Source organism: Tiliqua scincoides, chromosome 4, assembly GCF_035046505.1.
Source record: "Tiliqua scincoides isolate rTilSci1 chromosome 4, rTilSci1.hap2, whole genome shotgun sequence".
Taxonomy (NCBI): domain Eukaryota; kingdom Metazoa; phylum Chordata; class Lepidosauria; order Squamata; family Scincidae; genus Tiliqua; species Tiliqua scincoides.
In genome coordinates, this window is record NC_089824.1 from 135,023,600 (window position 1) to 135,044,746 (window position 21,147).

The 21,147-nt window shown below is 47.3% G+C and overlaps 1 protein-coding gene across 1 annotated transcript; it reads left to right on the forward strand.

Moving 5' to 3' along the window:
- Nucleotides 1–3,805: 3,805 nt before the first annotated feature.
- On the forward strand, nt 3,806–18,359 carry GFI1 (growth factor independent 1 transcriptional repressor). Its single transcript, XM_066625571.1, has 6 exons — nt 3,806–3,910; nt 4,050–4,245; nt 12,609–13,015; nt 13,597–13,734; nt 16,287–16,452; nt 18,181–18,359. Exons 1-6 carry the CDS (start codon nt 3,806–3,808, stop codon nt 18,357–18,359), a joined length of 1,191 nt encoding a protein of 396 aa, XP_066481668.1.
- Nucleotides 18,360–21,147: the final 2,788 nt, after the last annotated feature.

Sequence of the window (21,147 nt, forward strand, 5' to 3'; positions counted from 1 at the left end):
GGTCTGCCCTCCCCCCCCCACGGGCACCCGCTCTGCGCTCAGCTCTTGGCTTAGACCCTCCCCCCCCCAAACCTGGCACTCTTCGTCCTTCTTGACTCCAGACCGGCCTGGGTGATCTGCAGGTTGAACAGAAGCAAAGGTGGAAGGGGGCTGCTTAACCCCTTCCTTGCCAGCTCCTTGAGACCCCCTCCCTCCAAAGAAGCCAGAGTCGATCGGCGCACAGAATCTTCCGTTCACTCCCCCTTTCTTTCCATCCCCGCTGCACCAACCCTCTCTGGACCCAGCAGCTCCCCCCCGTGCCGCCTCCCCTCCACTTTTCCCCCCCCCCGACGTGCTGCTGCTGCGGGGAACCTTCCCCCTCCCTCCCCCGCATTGCGAAGCGACGCTGCTCCGGACCTGGACATCTCCATCCATTTGGGGAGCGCCTGGAAGGAAGCTGGACTTGGCTGGACGGACCTTCCGAAGCCCCGCTGGGTAGGACCTTCTCTTCCCCTCCCCAGAAGGACCGGTCAAGAGAACCCCCGGCCGCTCAGGCGTGGAAGCTGCAGGAACGACCCAAGCCTGGCTTGGGCATCCCGACCCACTTAAGCGCTGCTCCGTCTTCACTGAGTCCAGTAAGAGAGTTCCACGGATTCTTGGCGCTCTTCTGTTAAATTCAATGGCCTCGTGGGGTGCCAGCCTACGCACGTTTACTCGCGAGTAAGGCCCCGTGAGTTCACAAGGGGCTTACTCCCGGGCAAGTGTGCATAAAAGTGCCATCTAAACGTGCTTCACCCCGGTTGGATCGTACCCGAGGATAGATCTTTATGAAGCCAAAGCACCGGTGGAGAGACGGGGGAATCAGATTTCTAATGCAGCTGAGGTTGGCTTTCAATAGACCTGGTTTTCCATCCTTCCTCTTGAGCGAATTAAAGCTGCAATCCCAGCCACACTTTCCTGGGAGTAAGCTCCATTGGCTATAATGAGACTTATTTCTGAGTAGGCTCGGGCTCTAAGTTGCATGCATTCCAAATCCGTTTTAAAATGTAGGACCCCCTCCCCCTTCTTTAACCAAGACAAGAGAATCAGAACCTGTATCAGGTCGACTTTTTGGATAAGAGCAAAATTAACTGGACCGCTGGAATTAACTGGACCAGCGCTCAGTTTAGGATCAGGGGGTCAGAAACCAAGATCGCTTGAATGCATAATATGATCTAACTGGCCTGCAAATTTTTTCTTTAATAATAAAGAAAACAACTTATAATAATAAAAATAATAATAAAGAAAATAACTAATAAATAATAGAATTTAATATAGCCTGGAGTTATGAGGCACAGTAAAAAGGAACCTCCTAACGTTTTACATTAGACATAAAGGCAGCTCTAGAAAATTGATGCTTCTAAGGCAGCCTTCCTAATTGTCCGCACTCTTTCTATTTAGCCGCCACACGTTGACAGCCTTGTATCCAACCAAGTGTGGTCAGGTAAACTGACCAGGGACATGGATCACACACACCCTTGTTTCATTCTTACGTGCCTCCAGAGATTCGTGTTTGTTGGGTTGGCTGACAGGGTCAGAAGAGGGCGGTTCTGCGCGTGTTTACTCGGAAGTAAATCCGTTTTTGTTCCTTGGAGCTTTCTCCCAGGTGAGTGTGCATAAGATTGCCCTGGGAGGGGCGGTGGGGAAAAAAGAAAGACTTGTGTGCACTGAAAAATAGCCTTGTTGATTCTACAAAACGCAGACCAGAGCTTTCCATCGGAAGGGCTTCCAGCTGTGTTTGAAACCTAGAAGCTCAACAGGTCTCCTTTTCAAGGTGGACCTTCAACAATTTGGGCCGGAGAGGGGAGAGAAAAAGAGTTTCTATCATGTCCAGTATGGCATTTTATCTGACAATTGTCTCTTTCCCCCCCCCCACTGCTTTCAAATATTCCCCCCCCCCCCCTGGAAGAGGTTGTCCAAATGTGTGTGACTCCTTCCTGCCTGTCACACTGTCGAAATCAAACAGCAGACAGGGGGAAGCATTTCGGATCCCCCCTCATCATTTCATGTCGTCGTTATATCTTGCTTTTCTTTCCCAGGGATTGTCCAAAGCGGCTGACAACGGAGAATACAAAAAAAATCAACGCAAGCGATCAATAAACCAGGACCATAAAAATATATAAGGATAGATAGAAACCATTCGGTTCAATCAGGGGCAACTGAGTAACAACTCATCATAATAAGGGCTTGAGGAGAGCAGAATATCAACCATTAACTAAGCGCTGACATTCAAATGCTGACATCTCTGCTCAGTCCAAACACTCGTTATTACGATCGCGCTCACCTACCAACAGCATATCGCTGGCTCTACCTGGACTTAGAGCCCAGCCTATGCATGTTTACTCAGAAGTAAGTCCCATTACTTACTAAGTAAATAGCCAATGGGGCTTACTCCCAGGAAAGTGTGGATAGGATTGCAGCCTCAGAGCCCAAGCCTATGCATGTCTACTGAGAAGTCAGACCCATTGTAGTCAATAGGGCTTACTCCAAAGGGAAGTGTGGATAGGATGGCAGCCTTAGAGCCCCAGCCTATGCATGTCTACTCAGAAGTAAGTCCCATTATAGTCAATGGGGCTTACTCCAAGGAAGTGTGGATAGGATTTTTAATTATGTTTTAATTGTGTTGTTTTTTTGGTATTCTTTTTAATAATTGTTGTAAGCCGCCTTGGGTCAATTTGTGGAGAAAGGCAGGATATAAATGTAGTAAATAATAAATAATATTAATTGCAACCTAAGAGCCCAAGCTTATGCATGTCTACTCAGAAGTAAGTTCCATTATAGCCAATGGGGCTTACTCCCCGGTAAGTGCTAGTAGGACTGCAGCCTTAATATGGTGAACAATTAAATGTGACTATTTTCTAGGCATGCACATCAAAGGTACAAATCCCTTTGCTAAAAAAAGAAGATGCGATTATCTTTCTCCTGATCACGTTGCTACAGTTCTTTAAGGGGGGGGGGGCGGAAGGAATGACAGCAAATCCTGGGCAGTGGGTTGAAGCAGGAACCTGGTCTCTTTGGCGCTGGGAATGGAAAGAACGGATCCAGCCCGGTGGGAGGGCAACGCGTGGGTCCAATACATCCGTGACTATTTAAACGATTGCTTTGGAGGCGCTCGTTTTGTGGGCAAGCCACGGGCGCGTCCCGTCCAAGAGACGAATGGTTCCTGCCTGGCACGGGGTGGATGGAGATCCAGGCTTTAAAGCCATTTCTACCCAACGTTGCATATGCGTTACAGGGACCAACCTGTGGACTGGGCAGAAATGGGTTAAAAAAAAAAAGTGCAGGCATTTCTCTGTCTTTGGGGGGGGGGGGGAGGCGGAACCCTTAACTCTTCCCAGCCATCCTGCCCATCGCAAAGAAACCACGATGGGGCCCCCTCGCAGCCCACATGCAATCTGTCTTCCAACACCTCCACTGCAGCCCCCCCTCCAGAACGAAAAGAGCCCCCCATCACAGCGGGGCGATCGGAACTCTGACTGGCAGGCCGGATTGTCCCGGGACTTAAGGAGGGCAGGCGACCCGCCCCACCCACCTGTGCCAATGCCACCTGGCGGGCGCAGAGCTCCTCCCACCACCCTCCTCCTCCTCCTCCTCTGGGAGCTGCCTAACCAATGGCTTGTTCCCCCTCTCCGCAGATCCCCTCCGGCAGGGCTGGGGCTTTAAAGGGATTCGCTCGGAGGGAGCCCGGACGGCAGGGACCACCTGCCACCTGAGGGGGTCTCCCGGAGGCGCTGCCGCCACCGCGCAGAAGGATCGCCGCTGCCTGGGCGCCCACCGGAGCCTCACCATGCCCAGGTCCTTCCTGGTGAAGAGCAAGAAGGCGCACAGCTACCACCAGCCCCGAGCCCCCGACGGGGAGGGCGGCCTCAGCCTGGAGAGCGTTCTGGCCCAGATCTGCGCAGGTAAGCTCAGCCCCCGGTCCCTGGCCTTCCATCGCCCACCCAGAGATGAGCCCCCCTGAATGCCCTTGCCCTGGCAAGCCTTCACCAGTGGTTTCACCAGCCCCCCCCCTTCTCTGCCTCTCTCCAGACACGAAAGTCCCCGCCGAGATCAACCTGGGCTTCCCTGACCCGGAGCCCCCCCAAGGGCGCTTCTCCCCGGAATCCCAGCTGCCCGATGGGGCGGACGGGGCTTCGGACTCGGCCCCCAGCTGCGAGGGCAGCCTGTGCGACCGCGCCTCCGAGCTGGATGACTTCTGGAGGCCCCCTTCGCCCTCGGCCTCGCCAGGTGGGCACACTGGAGGGGCTTGCGTGGGTGGGTGGGGGGTGGCAGGCCTGTCGTCAGGATTCTAGAGGTGGGCGGGCGAAACTTTTTCCAGGGTGGGCAACCATGGTGGGTATCTATACTGGTGTGCCAAATGAAAGGAGAAATAGGGAGAAACATCCAAGACCCAGAAACGTGAGGGAGGCAAACTGCTCACTGTGGGTGGGCAATGCCCACCCTGGCCCCCCTCTAGCTAAGGCCCTGGGGGGGGGGTTGAGGAGGGATGCGCTGGAGCTACTCTGAGACTGAGCCTCGGTTTACTCCCTATTAATACCCCCTATTCTCCGCAATCTCAGCCCATGGATTCAGCCAGGACGGGGTGGAGGAGTTCAGCCAAGCTTTCTTCCCCAAGTCCTTTCCCACGCAGATCTGCGACAGCATTGCCAGTCGAAGGGGGGGGGGGCGCGGATGAGCCGGGCTGCCTTCAGACGTTCATCCTTCCCACCATCAGGGTAGAGAAAGCGGAGGTTAGTCTCCCAAACACGATCCTCCGCACGCAGGCTCTAGATGCCTCTGCGAGCAGCTTTCCCGCTATCTAAAGCTGGAGGAGAAGGTGGGAAGGTCTGGACTGGACTGCGGTGCGCAATGGACGGCTCCGGACAGCAGGCGAGGCACAGGCGTGTGAACAGTGCCCAGCCTTGTGTTGATCGCAAGCGTCCCGAAGTGCGTTGGGGGGCTGCGAATGGAGCTGGGGAGGGCTGGGCGAGGTCCTCCCCAAATTGCCCTGACCCGATTCTTTCTCCCCCCCTCCCAACAGGGAAAAGGTGCTGAGCCCAATCCTAGGCATGTCTACTCAGAAGTAACTTACAGAAGAAGTAAGTTATAGTCAATGGGACTTACTCCCAGGAGAGTGTGGATAGGATGGCAGCCTGAGAGCCCGCTCCTAGGCATGCCTACTCAGAAGTAAGTCCGGTTATAGTCAGTGGGACTTACTCTCAGGAAAGTGTGGTTAGGATGGCAGCCTGAGCGTCTCGATTCCCCCACAGCTCTGGTGCTGGGCAGCAGCCAGGCCAAGGGTCTGCTGGAGTCCAAGGACCCAGACGGGGGGCGGGGGTGAGCGGGAGCGGCGATGGGGGAGGAATCCGCCTTCTGGCTGGGAGGCAGGTCGAGCCTCCCTGTGTGAACGGCCCCAGCCAGACAGGAGCGCTCCAGAGATCACCTTCAGGGCTCTGGGGCAGACCCAGTGAAAGTATCTCACAAAGACTCACCTGGGGACACTGGGCTGGAGGGGGGCAAGAAAGGGGCGCCTTTGGGGGGTGCACCCCGTCAGCAGAGCCTCCTGACCTGCCCCTTTCCCCAAAGCGAAGTCCTTCCCCCCTTCTGCCAGTCTTCCCATTGGCCCTCGGCTCCCCCCCCCCCCCGCGACCCCTCCAGCGCACAGCCTGCCTTTGATGTGGGCGCGCCCGAGGAAGCCCAGCGCCTCGCTTGGCCACGACCCGATCGGGCTCCGAAAGGCAGCTCTGGAGACCTCAGAACAGTCGAGCAAGCAAGCAGGCTGGGCAAGGAGGCTGCCACTCGGAGCTCTCCAGGGCAGCCAAGGGACGAACAAGTCCGCGGGCAGAGCCCACATTTCCCTCCCAGATCCTGACAAAAAGGGGACGCATTCCTAGACACATGTCAATCAATCAGTTCTTGATTACAGTCACAGACCAGCATACAAGCTGCAACCCTATCCACACTTACCTGGGAGGAAGCCCTACTGACCCAAATGGTACTTCTGAGTAGACGCGCCTGGGATTGGGCTGTTAGACGGTGGCCACTGGATGCCAACCACACTGCGTGCAGAAGTCCCTTCTTCTTCCTCACTTGCTTCCAAGCCAAAAGTGCCTCCCGTGGCCCGTCCCTTGGCCGGCCGGCCTGGTCATCTCTCCCTCCAAGATCTTTGGTTTCCTAGTCAAAAGAATCTGCCCAGGGGTGTAGCGTGCGATGTTCCTGCCACGATCCAAGAGATTCGCCCCCCCCCCCGCAAGCCAGATCCGGCTGCCTCCCTGGTCTATAACACACTCCAGTGACAGTCTGATACTAGAGGTCAGTTCAGGCTCCCTAGAGCTTTCATGCGGCCACGTGGCTGGATTGGGACATTTTTATTGTGATTGGGATTTGAACACCTTTCAAAGCTAATCAGGGCCGTGTAAACACAGAAGGGCAAACTGAGTCAATATTCCTCCAGTGCTTTGAGGATCTCCCCATTAGAAATCATTCATTGCATTGCGTGTCCAAAGGAAGATGGATCCTAGCAGTGTACTAGCAAAAGGTATGGGTTGTTTTTTTTGGGGGGGGGGATCTTTCCTATACTCCCCAGTGATCTGCAGGGAATGGGGGATCTTCAATGTGTCTGACTCCCTCTGGAAATGTAATAGACTATCAAAGCCAGACAGATTTTTCCTATCTTTCAATTTCCTTCCCAGCTCCCAGGCGAGTATCCCTAAAACCAGCTATTTTGAACCACTGTGCCATGGCACACTGGTGTGCCACGAATGCTCTGCAGGTGTGCCGTGGGAGTTTGGGGGAGGATCATTCATTAGTAGGGCCATTGGGGGATGTGAGCCCCCCACTAACAGCATGGTGTGCCTTGTCAATTCTCCAAAAACTGATGGTGTGCCTTGATAGTTTTAGTACCTTCAATGTGCCCTGAGATGAAAAAGGCCTTAAACACACACAGATCTCTGGCTTTAAAAGCCATTTTTGCTCAACGTTGCATATATGCAACAGGGATAAAAGGTGTACACCTGTGGGCTGGGGAGAAATTAATCTACCCTGTTAAGGCTACAATCCTATGCACATCTACCGGGGTGTAAGTTCCCTTGAACGCAGTGGGGCTCAGTGGACTTGCATCGGAGAGGATTGCTCTGGATGGAAAGCCAAGAAGCGTCCAAAAGCCAAGAGGGAAGTCAAATGAATGCAAGGATACTCAGCAGTCAGAAATGATGGACCACCTGTATGTGCACACCCCTATTAATAATGCCTTCTTCACAGATGTAGTATTAGCACATTCTTTCCTCCCCTGCTTTGTATGTGAAGCTAGGCCATTAGCACACGCGTGCAAATAAAGCTAATCCATCTGTGAAAAGTGTGAGATTCACTTGCCCAGAAGACTATTTTGCCTTTATTTCTAAGTATCTAAAGCACTGGCATTGGTTGCTACATGTCACTGAAATGAAGTGACAAGGCATGGCTGAGGATCAAGAGCTGAGATCTTATGCTTTGGGTTGTGAAAGCATACCAGGATTGTATATGTTTGGAACCTAAGCACGGCCTTTCAGGGACAGACCCAAAGGTCCCTCTAGCCCAGGGTTCGAACAGCAGCCAGGCTTTCCCCATTGCTTGTGCCCAGCATCTGAGGCACAATTTTGTGCCTTGGTGTAGTTTCTGCTAAGGATGGGAAAGTAGGTAGTTTCTGGCAATAGAAAGTGGCTCTGTTTAGGATGGGGCTGGTTTGCTTGTTCCCATGAATTTCCTAAGCAATGCGGAGAGGGAAGGTCAGGGGCCTGTCCCTTTCATCATCAATATGCCCAGTCCTCCCTTGTGTGTTTACTCCAAGCCCTATTCTGCCAGTTTGCCTACAGTCCTCGACTCCACATGGGCTCCATTAATTGCCACTGCAGACCTTGAGCTCCATACTTCTGTTGCCCACTTCACCCCACCCCAGTTCTGCCATGAAGCCTCCGCTTAAATAAAGCCTCTGGCAAAAATTAAGCTTGGCAATCTCTGGACCATTTGACCAAACTCAAAAATAGAAATGCTTAGATTTTCTATCCTTCCTTTTCAGTTTTGGTGAGAAACGGAAATTGCTGACAGATCTGAACTAATGAGGCTACGTTGTGGTGAAAGTCTAGAATAGTAACACTAACCTTCTTCATTCTGTAGCAAAAGAAATCTGGGGATCAGAGAAGCTGAGTAGATGCATGGCATAGAGTTGAGCCAAGAGGTTTTGGTGCCTGAACATCCAAATGGTGCCCTTCCCCCATAACTGACAATGGAGATAATTTCCCCTAACTTTCAGGTGTCCGCCTGTGTCAACAGCTACATAGGCGATAGCTACAGAAACAGGAATCATCATTATAGTTGCTAGAGTTTTCAAGAAAAAATAAAGTTGGCTGACAGCTGCAGCTCTGGAAAGAGACTAAAAACACCCGCCCCACTCCATTGGCTGACAGGATTATGACATCACTGGTCAGCGGTTACAAGGATTGAGCTGTTTTTTCACCAACTCGTACTTCTGTCCTTAGCTCTGTTGTCACCTGCCAGCCCCCTCCTCCACCCTCTTGGACTTCTAAAGTGAGAAGGTGGCAGTTTTTTAGGCAGACTGGCCCAAGCCCCTCCCTCCACTGCACCTGGCACATTGCAATGCCCCCACTGTTGGACTCATTTGTGTTCTCTACTACCTTTTTTTTAAAAAAAATTTTTTCCCCTGACCCTGGTTCCAGCTGCTGCTCCTTCTCCTCCTCTTCACACTCACCACTTGAAAAAGATAGAGCCTAAGGACTGGAATAGGAAGTGTATAGAAGAGAGGAGAGTGGTAGCCTAGAGTGTACCGTAGGAGATGCTTCCTTGGTCTCATCAGTAGGCAGGCTCTGGTGTTAGGTGAGTAAATGACTGGCTCTGTTCTTTTAGCTTCTGCCAACTGAGCCAGAGTCTCTGTGTCTCTTCCTTCTTCCTGAATAAGCCTATTTTACTCTGCAGCCACAAAACCTTCACCTGGCAGGCCTCTGAGGGATAAGAAGGCTGCAGTCCTTTTTTGGGTGGGCTTGAGGAACTGCAAACCATAATGGAGCGGTCAGAAAAGGAAGCCAAGGGACACCATAAGGTGGGAGAGGGAAATGGCTGCATTTAAGTGAAAGGAGAGGCAGTGGAGGGTGTCTGTTTGGGATTTCTATAGCTTCCCCCCTCAGTTGGGGGGCAAAGGAGACTGGGATTGGTGGGGGGAATTTATCTCATCTCAAAAGTGAGGAGAGGGAGGTGGTGGATGGATGGAAGGAAGTTCATTTCACTTGCTGGATCCATCCTGGGGCTAGAGTGGGCAATCCTCATCTCTGGGCACTTCAGCTGGGGCCTAAAAGCAACACTGAGCAGACTTGAAGCAATGCTTGAATTTGGTTAGGCATGCCTTTTCTCTAAAAAGGGGGGTGCCATTTGCTTTGGAACCCCTTCTCTTTAAACCTAAACAGTGGCATCACAAGGCTTTGCATCACGTGGTGTGGGAGGCCAGCGCGTCACCCCTACGATGGACCTCCTCCCATGCAGTGGGTGGGGCAACACCCCTAGTGGTGGGCATGGTAACATACCATTGCCCCACTCCCACTGGTTTTTTGGATTTAACCTTTGATAGAATAGAGATAGTTCAACACGGTTTGTTTTGTTGCATTCTGCATGAAATTACACATCAAATGGTATATAACATGTTGGTATTATTCAAAAATACCAAGATTTTAAAAGTTCTGGCAAGTAGTTGTGCTACCCCCCTGTGCACATCACCCAGTGTGGCCCACACCCCCTGCACCCCTCCAGTGATACCACTGAATCTAAGTATGGAGGGTAGGATGGAGCTGTTGGTGTTGAAGGAAAGGCACTTTGCACATGGTTAGATATTACCTTACTTCCACTTTTGGATATTTTTTTAAAGGGCCAACACAGTTTTGTTTGCTTTGGAGCACAACCAAAACAATTTAGCTGTCCAGAGGAGTGATCTCAAAACTAGAGAAAAACAAAATGAGAATGGAGCTTAGCTTTCAGGAGTGTTAATGCCTGCCAGCCACTATGTAATCTTAACTCAATTTGGCCTCTGTTGATTTGATACCTAATATACCAAACTGGGCAAAGCAGCATCTTTTAAAGTGATATCCTCTTATATTTAGCAGGGGGGGAGTAGCTGTCCCTCTTCAGCCCAACAAGGCATCTTTTCCTGTTGCTGGTGTGTCCCTTGAATCTTTTTAAGACTGCGAGCTCTTTAGGGACAAGGAACCATTTCCTGATTTATTTTGCTATGTGAACTACTTTTTGTGGAAAAGTAGCATGCACATATTTTTAATCATAGTAACAAGGTTTACTGCTTACAGCACAAGGGCACAACAGTACCAAGATGGTATCCGGGGTCACTACTGTTCATTCCTATGAGGTTTCATGTAGTTTCTTTTCCAAAGTAAAACATCCTGCTGGTGTGTAACAAATACATTCTGAATAGTTAATACCTTCATAGCTTATATCAGTGCAAATACCTATTTTGTAGTTAAAAGAGAATTTTTCTCATGTCTGGATCACTTAGACCCCTTAGACCTGTACTTGAAGCATGCAGTGTTTATTGTCATGTTCATTGTGGTTAATGGACTTCAGTGCCTCTTTAGTAAAACGGTCACATTAAAAAAACAAAACACAAAGTGAGGGGATTTCTAACACTACAGAACAATCAATCCCCTTGCTATAGGAAAATACATGAAGTGTGACGTGAAGTTGCAGATTTTATTTTCTTTGGACCCTTTGGGATATTTTTGTATTCCTTGTGGAGGGTGGGGGTGAGGATCAGTTATAACTGACAATAATATGCAATGATTTGACAATACGTAAAAAGGGTTAAGAAAAATATAATTGCCCCAAGCCAGAGTAATGAAATAGGAGTGGTGGTGGTGTACATGTGGGAGGAGAGCCTTGCTTCTCACACACACACACACACACACACACACACACACACACACACACACACACACACACACACACAATTTTTTTTTAAATGGAGCTGGATGGGCCTTCACTAATGACAGTACAGACACTAGCCAATAAGCTCTCATAATGCTATGCCACTGCATTCCACTCAGCTCTCGTATTAGTAATTGATATGTTTTCTAGAGGTAGTATAGCAACTTCCCAGGTGCAAATGTCATGGACTGTATAGTATTCTATGCAAATGAGTCATGTTTAAGTGCCACTAAAATCAATGAGATAAGTTATTCATTTCAATAGGCCTTTCGTAGGATCCAACCCAACATTTCCAGCAATCAGAAAATATAATATGTACAAGAGAAGCACAATGATAGGAAATGTCTAGATCAGTGTTTCTCAACATTGGTCCTTTGCTGTACTACTTCACATGGTCCACCTATTTAAGTACCACTGGAAGTAACTGGTGATGACATCGTTCCCAGTTACTTCTCAGTTGGGAGGCCAGATGCAACACAACAAACAGTAAGGCTCAGGGTGGACAGGAGGGCTTTATCGAGCATGGAAAAACATGCTTTGGGGCCTCCTACTGCTGTTTGTTGTATTGTGTTCCTGGTCTCGCTGCTGGGTGGCAGGTGTCCAGGGATCCCGCAAGTACCATTAGACACCACCTCAGGTACCACTGGCAATCATGCCACTGGTTGAGAAACACTGTTCTAAGTTTCTATTCAGGGGAAAAGCAAACATGTAGTTGTCATCACCTCTTCCCGCAGTGATACCGTCCAGGAACAGCTATTTAATTTTATGGAAGAGAAATATTTTAAAAGAAAGCCATACCTTAACACACATCTGTCTACTGAGCTGTTCCTGCTGTCCTTGTGGACACATATTTTTCCATTTTAAAACCATCCCTTGAACTCAACATTTTCAAAAGTTGTCACTGATTCAGGAAGGTTTATTCCAGGCATCTTCTGGAGAAGTCTTTTCTCAGACACCATCATTTGAGGAGCCAAAATGTCTGTTGTTGCTGAAGGCAATTGAAATTGTGCAAATTGTCTCAGATCCAGGCCCCAGATCCCATTCTGTGCTGCAGCTGAGCTTAAGTACAGCAAACCCTCGAATGAACAGACCTTGATTTAACATAGTTTGGAAATAACAAATATCTGCTGCTTAAGAAAAAAACAACAACTTGCCATATACATTTTGTGCCTGCACATGTGTATTGTCATAAAGATTGTGCTGTAAAACAAGGGGGTTGTTACAGACTTATAGTTTAAATGTGTGGCTAGGAATGCTGCCCATTCAGTATTATTGCCTACTGTTTGCACGTGGGCTTGCTTCTGTTGTCTTCTGACTATGATTCTAGGCTAATGACAATAAATATGCTTTTGTTCAGGCAATGCATTTGTATTGTTCAAACAGTAGATAAACTAGAGGGCGTGAGTCTCTGTTTCGCAGTCCTATTTGAGAAGAGACTAGTGAGTGGCTATATAGGATAGGACCATATTTGCATAGAATCTCAGTTCCATTCCAGCATTTCAGATGATTTTCTGCTCACTTCTCTACTGCAGTGCGCAATGCTGGATGTGAGAAGCTGCTTAGCAAGCAGGCTAGGTTGGGGAGTGTGTAGGCTATGGACCCTATTAACTGCCTCCACTTAATTTGTGTTTTGACAGCCTCTGAGCGCTCCATCTGTCCCTCCTTGGATGAGACTTCTCCCTTCTCAGTGCCCTTGAAACCCTACACATGGAATAGCTTGGGAAGTTCTGAGCTGAGACATTTGGTACAGAGCTATAGGCCCTGCCCAGTTCTGGAACGCAGCTCATCCCTAGGTCTCTTTTGCGAGCGGGGATCTGAGCCTAGTCTGTATGGAACAGAACGCGGCTCAGCTCTGGGACTCTATGGTGATTTTGGTTCCACTGGACTCTTTGAACGGCCAGCCGCCGCCTCCGGAATCTACATGGAGGCCCCACCTGGACTCCAACAGGAGAAGAGTGCAAGTGGCATCAAACTGGAATCTGAGCTTCTCTGTCGCCCTCTGTTGATCAGCACTGGGTCCTACAAGTGTGTCAAATGCAGCAAGGTATGAACTATGTTCTGTTACTTCTTCAGAACATAGTATTCATGTGTCCCATTCTGGTCCAGTCAACCAGCTTCAGTACTGCTAAGGACCAAAGCTCAAAGAATGAATGAGCAGGAAAAGGAAGTAGGAAATGCTGGGCAAGGCAAAGGCAGATTCCCTTATTCTCAGATCAAGATGTCTGATCTGGAAAGTCTCATAGGGCACATCACATAATTTGACTGAGGGTGCAATCCTATACACACACATCTGGAAGTAACCCCCATTGAACTCAGTGGGATTTAATTCGCAGTAGACATGCTTAGGATTGTGCTATAAGTCTATTCCTTGTTCTGGTGGTTCTTGTAGGTCTAGGTGGATGTTCTACAATGTTGTTGTTGTTTTTATATCTATATCTATGGCAGACAAAAACAGTATGGTCCTCAACAGCAGATCATATCTCAGTCAGCATCTCCATTTCAACCTCCAATATTCTCCTTTGAGGGGAGTTCCACAGTAGTAGAAATGGCAGCTCCAAGATCCTAAATTCAGAATTTGCTGTGATTGTCATTCCTAAACCATCATTCCTGTCGTTTTCTTTTCAGGTCTTCTCCACCCCACATGGCCTGGAGGTGCATGTTCGTCGTTCACACAGTGGCACCAGACCCTTTGCTTGTGAAATGTGTGGCAAGACCTTTGGCCATGCAGTGAGCTTGGAGCAGCACAAAGCTGTGCACTCACAGGTGAGGACACTAAAAGAAGGTGGGTAGGAGTGTAAACAGTGATGGATCCAGGCAATGGGCGGGTTGAGAAATCTTTGACCCAGGGAAGTTGTGGAGAGTGGTCATGCACTGTTGGAGGTGATTTCTGAATAAATGATTCACAACTCAGCTGTTGTTGGTGGAAGGAGATCTGTCTACTAAAGGGCCCAAATTAATGAAGTTTCTTATGTTACAGTCACTCATGACAAGTCTGCAAAAATCATCTACCATGGCAGGATTCCACTTAAGACTGGGAACATATGTACAGTTCTTACTGCCTACACCAGCTCAACCACATGGAGAATTGTCATGTGTGCTACATACTTCTATTTACTTCTGGCACTGGTGTGGGGAGTCTCCATGAGATAAAACAGTTCTCTCTTGCATGTGAGAACAGGCTTTACTAAGGGGCTTTTTGTCCATTCCTATATAAAATTAATCAGGTGGAAGTATTTTTTAGAACCCTTCACAGTTCCACATGGAAAGAACTCTTAGATTTGTGGTTGTTATTGTTGCACCATAACTGTACGTGGCATTTTCTGCAGACAAGTCTCTGTCCCAAGCGGTTTACAATCTAGATATTTACGCAATGGAGACAGAGAATTCTAGCTATTCAATGGGGGACATCCCTGATAGAGGAAATGTAAACTCCTGGAGGGTAATATGTAGGTGCAGTACTATATCTTAGAGGAAAGCTCATTATTGTCATTGATGACAAAACTTACCAAACCAACCTTATAATAACATAAAATTGACCCATTTCTCTTGATTGCAGATGGTTTAGGTGTATTCTTCCTCCCTATAATAACTGCAGTGGTCATGTGACTGGTTAGAGCTTGGTTGTATGAATCAGCCATTAGCAAAAATGTCTTTGTTGTGTGGAACTAACTAGACTGACTTCTGAGCAAAGATACTTGGGATCAGGGTGCAAATGAAGGGATGAGGACAGGTATAGCTGGTCACTTCATTTGTATCTACTTTTCTGCAGAGAGTGCACTTTAAGCTTGAATTAAAGTTGAAGTTTGAATTCCAAATTCATGTTTGATTGGAAATATACCTCCAAACACATTTATATACGATTTCTGTTTAGGGAAGTGCTGTTAAATTCACTTGTTCTTGTGAGTCATAACTGGAGAGAGTTACCCGAGCAATAATTCAGAAAAAGGCAGCTGTCCTGAACAGCACAGCACAAATAAAGAGAACATAGAAGGAAACATAGAAGGAAACATAGAAGGAAAATTAGACTGGGCCTGAGTTCAGGGGATGGCTTCATAAGAGTCTTGCATGGGCTGGCATGTGAATGTGTTGAGGCAAAAGAGGGGGTTTTGTGGTTTTGGCCTCGATCAGGGAAGGGGGAATATTCAAGCAAAAGGAAGAGTGGGGCTTTTGAACAGTACAAACAAAAGCAGAGCTGTAACGCACTGCCCCAATGCCTGGTGCAGTGACATCGCAACATCATATGATGTCATCATGTTACTTCTGGGTTCTCCCTGGAGAGGGAGTGTTCAATGCGGTGGCTTAGTGTGCCCCTTTCCTGTGGAAGTTACCAGCCCCATATACTGCTCCATAGTGCTCAGGGAAGGTGCCCCTCAGGCTCCACCCTACTTACAGCTCTGTACAGAGGTGATCAAAGGTGGCAGTCCCAATTCAAGGAGTAAAGACATGTAGGCTGTACATGTCTTTAAACTGACCTGAAAGCAAGCCTCCTTGAACACAGTGGGTCTTCCTTCCAAATAAACATTTAAAAGTTTGGGCCATAACTTTCATTTATGAGAATTAATATGTTTTATGTGTAACTCTGGCCCAGTTCCAGTGAAGTGAGAAAGAGGAGTAGGCTAGAAGATGTTGTTGGTTGATGAACTCTTAGAGCCAACCTAATTTGTTCAATTTAAGGCAGTGGTTCCCAAACATTTTTTGAACGGTGGTTCCCTTGACCTACTGGGCCGGTGGCCGCTGCTCCCATTAGGGCTACAACCTATACATTGTATAGGGTAGTGGGTTTTTTCATGAGGATTCCATGACTCCTCACGGCTTGGCTGGTTTCCACGGCTCCCTAGGAAACCATGGCTCACAGTTTCGGAACCACAGATTGAAGTAGTTGAGTGTGGGCAGCTCCTCTTGCATAGCCCAAATTTTACATAAACTCAAAATTATGTAAATTGAGGCTTATGCAAGTCAGAGACCACCTGTATGACACATTTGGGAATTTTGATGTGGTGGAATTTTGGCATGGTGAACAACTTACATGAATATCCTGAAATGTGCATGTTCAGACTTTGGTTCACAAGGTTGCAGCTCAATTCCCTTTTTCAAAGGTTTCTCAGGACACAATTGGAATCTATAACATCAAATGGCCTCAGTCTGTGAAGCTGTTTGATGTAGTTGTTCTTGTTTGGAAGCTGAGAAAAGGATGCTTTTGTAATGCCCATTGTTGACATTCTATTGGCCTTGTGGTGTTATGGGACTTTGGGGAGGAGAGGACAATGGCTTTGTGCTTTGTGCACCTATATAGCATCTGTTTTTTTTTCTCACAGGAGCGCAGCTTCGACTGTAAGATCTGCGGTAAGAGCTTCAAGAGATCCTCCACCTTGTCCACCCACCTCCTCATCCACTCAGATACTAGGCCTTATCCATGCCAGTACTGTGGGAAGAGGTTCCACCAGAAATCTGACATGAAGAAGCATACTTTCATCCATACAGGTGAGCCTGGCATCCTTCTCAGTGCCTGAGCATTGCAGATTCATTTCCTTCTCCTGTTGCTAAGATAAATAGACACCTACGTATTGGTCCTTGCTCCAGAAGGGCATACTCTATTCCTGAGAGAACTCAAGAATGCATTCGGGAAGAGGCATGGACTTCAGGACAAAGACATCAATTCGACTTGCCTTCTAAAGTCCTTAATGTGCACTATTTCAGAAGAACTGGGGAGAAACACCACATTTGAGGGTGTCAGAAAAAAACCTAACTGCGCACAGTAAAACTGGAACGGTTTACTCCTGCGTAACCACACAGGCCTGGTTTTCTGCACTGGAAGCAGAATGAAGCAGTAGAATTCTGAGATGTTAGAATGGTACTATTTCAAGACTGCAGGGGGCAGATAACAGTGTTAAATATTACCCTATGTAAAAAAAAAAAATCCCACAAGAAGGAAAATGGCATGGTAGAGGACTGTGTAGAGCCTTGTTTTGCTCTGGTAGGGAGTTTTTATGTGACAATTAACTACATGGTTTTAAAATAATCATATTCCCATCCTGCAATTTGAAATGGAATAGTCATTCTACCACCACATTCTGCTACATGTGTTAAACCAGAGCTTGGTACTTATAGCAGAGTTAAGGTAAGGTGTCTTTGTGTTCTATGGCAAGGAGTGAAATAATTTTTAGGAACCCAAGAAGCTCTATTCCACTGAATCAGGTCATTTGTCCATCCAGCTCAGGACTGGCCCATTCACGAGGTCAATTGAAGCAGTCATGTCAGGCAGTAACTGATAGGGGGTGCCCATCTCTGACTCCCTTCTTTCCTCCACAGCTCCTCCTCCTCCTTCCACTCCATGGATTGGAAAAGGAGGAGAGGGACAGAGAGGAAGAGGAAATGTGAAGGGGAGGAAAGTGCTGAGCTCGAATATTAGATAGTGGGAGAATCAGAAACTGGCTGACACATTGAGGTGGGACAGCATTTGGCATGCCGCCTTATGCATCAGTAGGTCCTGGGCAACCCCTGATCCAGCTCACCACTGTTGACAGTGACTGGGAGTAGCTCTCCAGTGTTTCAGAGATGAATTTTTCCTGCCCTATCTGGGGATTGTATCTACATATAGTTTGTTGAATGGATTTAGGTCAGAGACAGGGCCTACAGCTGCAAACACCACTATACCATGTGTTCCCTTATCTTCAAATATTTGTCTGAATTGAACTGTAGTCCTTTGGACGAGTTAAAATAATTTTTTTTTTTGCATTCCTGCCAATTTGCAATTCCTTTTTTTTTTTTTTTTTAGGATAACCATATTGGTTTGATGTGTATAATACCATAGTATTTGTAGCATACATATGCCCTATGATTCTCTGCTCTCAATCTAAAGTTATGGGTGTACTCATAACTGATGGAGCTCCTGCACAAAAGGGCTTCCACATTCACTTCAATAGAGGGGACAGCTCTGTGCGCCTGCCTCTTTGTACAGAAAGAGGTAAATGGTAAAGCATTGCTGGGGAAGCTATTGGAGCACATAGGCTCTTATGCTGGAAAGAATTGCTGGAACATTTGACTGCAACCGGTTCGTTGAAATGAACACATTTAGCCAGAATATTGCCATTCAGACAGAGTAACCCCCATCTGATGTTTGGAAGTAATAGTGCATCTCCTCTTGGATTCTTTAGGCTAGTTTGATAGCAATGCTAAATGTTTTTGTGTCCATCCTCTCCTCCTCTGTAGGTGAGAAGCCTCACAAGTGCCAGGTGTGTGGCAAAGCTTTCAGCCAGAGCTCCAACCTCATCACCCATAGTCGGAAGCACACTGGCTTCAAGCCCTTTGGCTGTGACCTGTGTGGTAAAGGTTTCCAAAGGAAGGTGGATTTGCGGAGACACCGGGAGACGCAACATGGTCTGAAGTGAGCATCACGTGGAAGCTGGAAAACAACAACAACAACACTATGTGAACAGACTTCCTCTTCTTCCTGGCAGGCTGGCCTTCTTCTGCCTCGGCCTGTAGTCTGGTCCGTCAACCCACTTCCTGCCATATCCTCACTAAACAGGAAGTCTGAGCAGGCTGGCCAGCATCTTGCAGAACTACTTAACCAAAAGATCTTGGAACAAAAATGGGATGCCAAGGTTGAAGGAAGGTTGGGTGAAGCCTCTTTTTCTCTGTGTCTCTTCCTTAAAAATTAAACACTGGAAAAATAACATGCACACCCCAAAGCTTCGAAGCTCCAGACACCCTTTGTGGATAAGCTATCTATGAACCTGAAAGTCCTTTCTTTTCATGATTTTCCCAGTTAGCCTTGGTTTTCTGAAAGTCAGTTTTCTGGGAAACCTGAATTACATGTGTTTACTTCGTAAATACATTGAGGAACTGGACCAAGGAGAGAACAAGTGTGCTTGCTTTTGTACCAGAACAGTTAGAACAGGTAGTAGTTCACCATTTTCATCTAGGAAGTTATTCTTCCTCTTTTTTTTTTTCCTTCTTAGAATGAATGGAGCAGGGTGAACTTTTTGTTTTACCATCTTATCTTTATACTGTGGAGATGGTTAGACATGAACTGGAAACCTGTGAGTAGCAGAGAAGGTCTGTAGGGCAAGCCTGCATGAGGCCACCTGAGGTGGTTTCCTGAGGTTGTGAATTGGCAGGTGTGCCTACCCACTTACTTCCACGACTCCACATCCTTCCATTCCCCTGATTTAAAAAGGAAGAGGGGAACAAAGTGGAAAAAGGAAGTGTGGAGGAGAGGGATAGACTAGAGTGGCCTCCAGTTATCTAGTCCATCGCTCACCAATCTTCTCCTCCTCTCTCTTTTTGAAACTAGGAAATGAGAGGAGAAAGAGAAGCAACATAGGTTCTAGCTGGCATGCTGCTGGGTAAGGAGGGTGGAATTTGGCACACCATTTCAAATGCTGGGAGGAATTGGGCTGGTTCTGCTCAACAGTTTCAGGCTTGCTTTTGATATTCCTACATGACAAGATGGGTCTGTCTGTGGCAATTCGTTGGCCACAATCCTGTCTTTCACAAGTCAGGTAGCATTAGAAGCAATCATTTGAATTAGCCCACCCAGTATCATTTGTCAACTCTTACCCTGAAGGGGGATTTGTGGCCTGTGATAGACAGCACAGCATGACGACTTCTTTCCTCACTGAAGTGCTGCAGTGATGAGAGACATTCTGAAGCACTATAAGCAAGTGGCAAAACTTTGAGCCACAGCTACAGTCTCATCGACCACCATCACAGTTACATTGATCTTCAAGTGTGTGGCCAAGAGTTGTGGCCCTTTTAACAAGCAACTCTTGAGGCATAGAAGCAACCATTTGGGTGGATGAAGTGAGTCACATACTCTCAGCCTTTTTGAGGTGTGTGAAGGGAAATTGTCTCCTCATAACCCTGCACTGCAATGTCTAGCAGGCAACTTACTAGACCTGCTCCCAGCCAGTTGCCCTTGTTCCCAAGCTGAGGTTGTCAGAAGCATTTCTCAGCCCTTAGAAAGAGCACCTTGGCGATTTCAGCCATGTGCTGTGTAGACTGAATCCTGGTGTAAATCTTGCTAATGTTGGCTGAATACCTGGGAGCTTAATGTGTTTCCCAAGTCAGCATTTTCCCTGTGGTGCAGTTCTCTTTCACAAACATTGTGTGTCCAAAATCATCAGTGTCTCATCCAAACTAGAGCTGCACACATGTGGTCCCCTTCAAAGCAGGCATTTGCAACTTGATGGGAAAGCAAATACTCCTCCTAGAATGTCTTCCAAGAGCGTCCACTTATCTAATGAAGCCCTGATGATATTGTGTGTGTGTGTGTGTGTGTGTGTGTGTGTGTGTGTGTGTGTGTGTGTGAGAGAGAGAGAGAGAGAGAGAGAGCATGCATGGCTTTTACTTTGCATGTATTGAGAAGGAAATAGCTTATGAAGAGCTGAAAATGATAAGCCGAACACACAGCAAGCAATGCCTTATTAATGGAAACTAGAGTGGTGAGACCTTCAGGTGAAAAGGGAAGAAAGGACTGTCACTGATTTTTCTTCTAAAATTTTCTAGAATTATTTATTCTAGGACTAAATAATGAGTGGGTGAAATAAAGCTGATGAGTTCCTGATACACTGGTTGGAATATCTGAGTTATTCACTCTGAATGGGCTTGTGCCTAGAAAGACCCAGGAACTAGTACTGGTGTGTAATACTATGAATTTGCCTTAACTAATCCTGTGTATACCTCAGTGGGAGAGAAAATAATCTGTTTTTACATTATTGGTAGGATTGTAAATGCCTTTATTTAGATTTTACAGTGTGTCTTATGTTCATGTTGCATATTTATTGGAATAATGTTTTAAATTAATAAAATACTGAGGATCTTCAGGAGTAGTATTTATTTCAGAAGACAGTGTTGATCAGTGTTGACAGTGATAGTTTTTTTTTTAGAATGAATGGAGCAGGGTGAAGTTTTTGTTTTACTTCTTTATAATGTGGAGATGGTCAGACATGAGCCTTGACACTTGGAAATCAAGGCCATTGAAATCAATGGGGCTTCCACCCCCATTGACTAGGTGGTTATAGTGCAAAGTACTCTTGTTGTAGATGTGCAGAGTGCATGGCAGGATCACAACTGTGCATGGTAATCAGCCATTTAGACCAAGGCACAGTCTTTGCCTCAAAAGGGTAGTTCTGGGCTGAGTTTACAAGGGTGTCTATAATTTTCTTGCAAGGT

Coding starts and splice junctions, on each gene's coding strand:
- GFI1 (XM_066625571.1), top strand. CDS start 3,806: ATGCCCAGGTCCTTCCTGGTGAAGAGCAAGAAGGCGCACAGCTACCAC. Junction 3,911..4,049: donor TGGAGAGCGTTCTGGCCCAG/ATCTGCGCAGGT, acceptor CTCTCTCCAGAC/ACGAAAGTCCCCGCCGAGAT. Junction 13,735..16,286: donor ACAAAGCTGTGCACTCACAG/GTGAGGACACTA, acceptor TTTTTCTCACAG/GAGCGCAGCTTCGACTGTAA.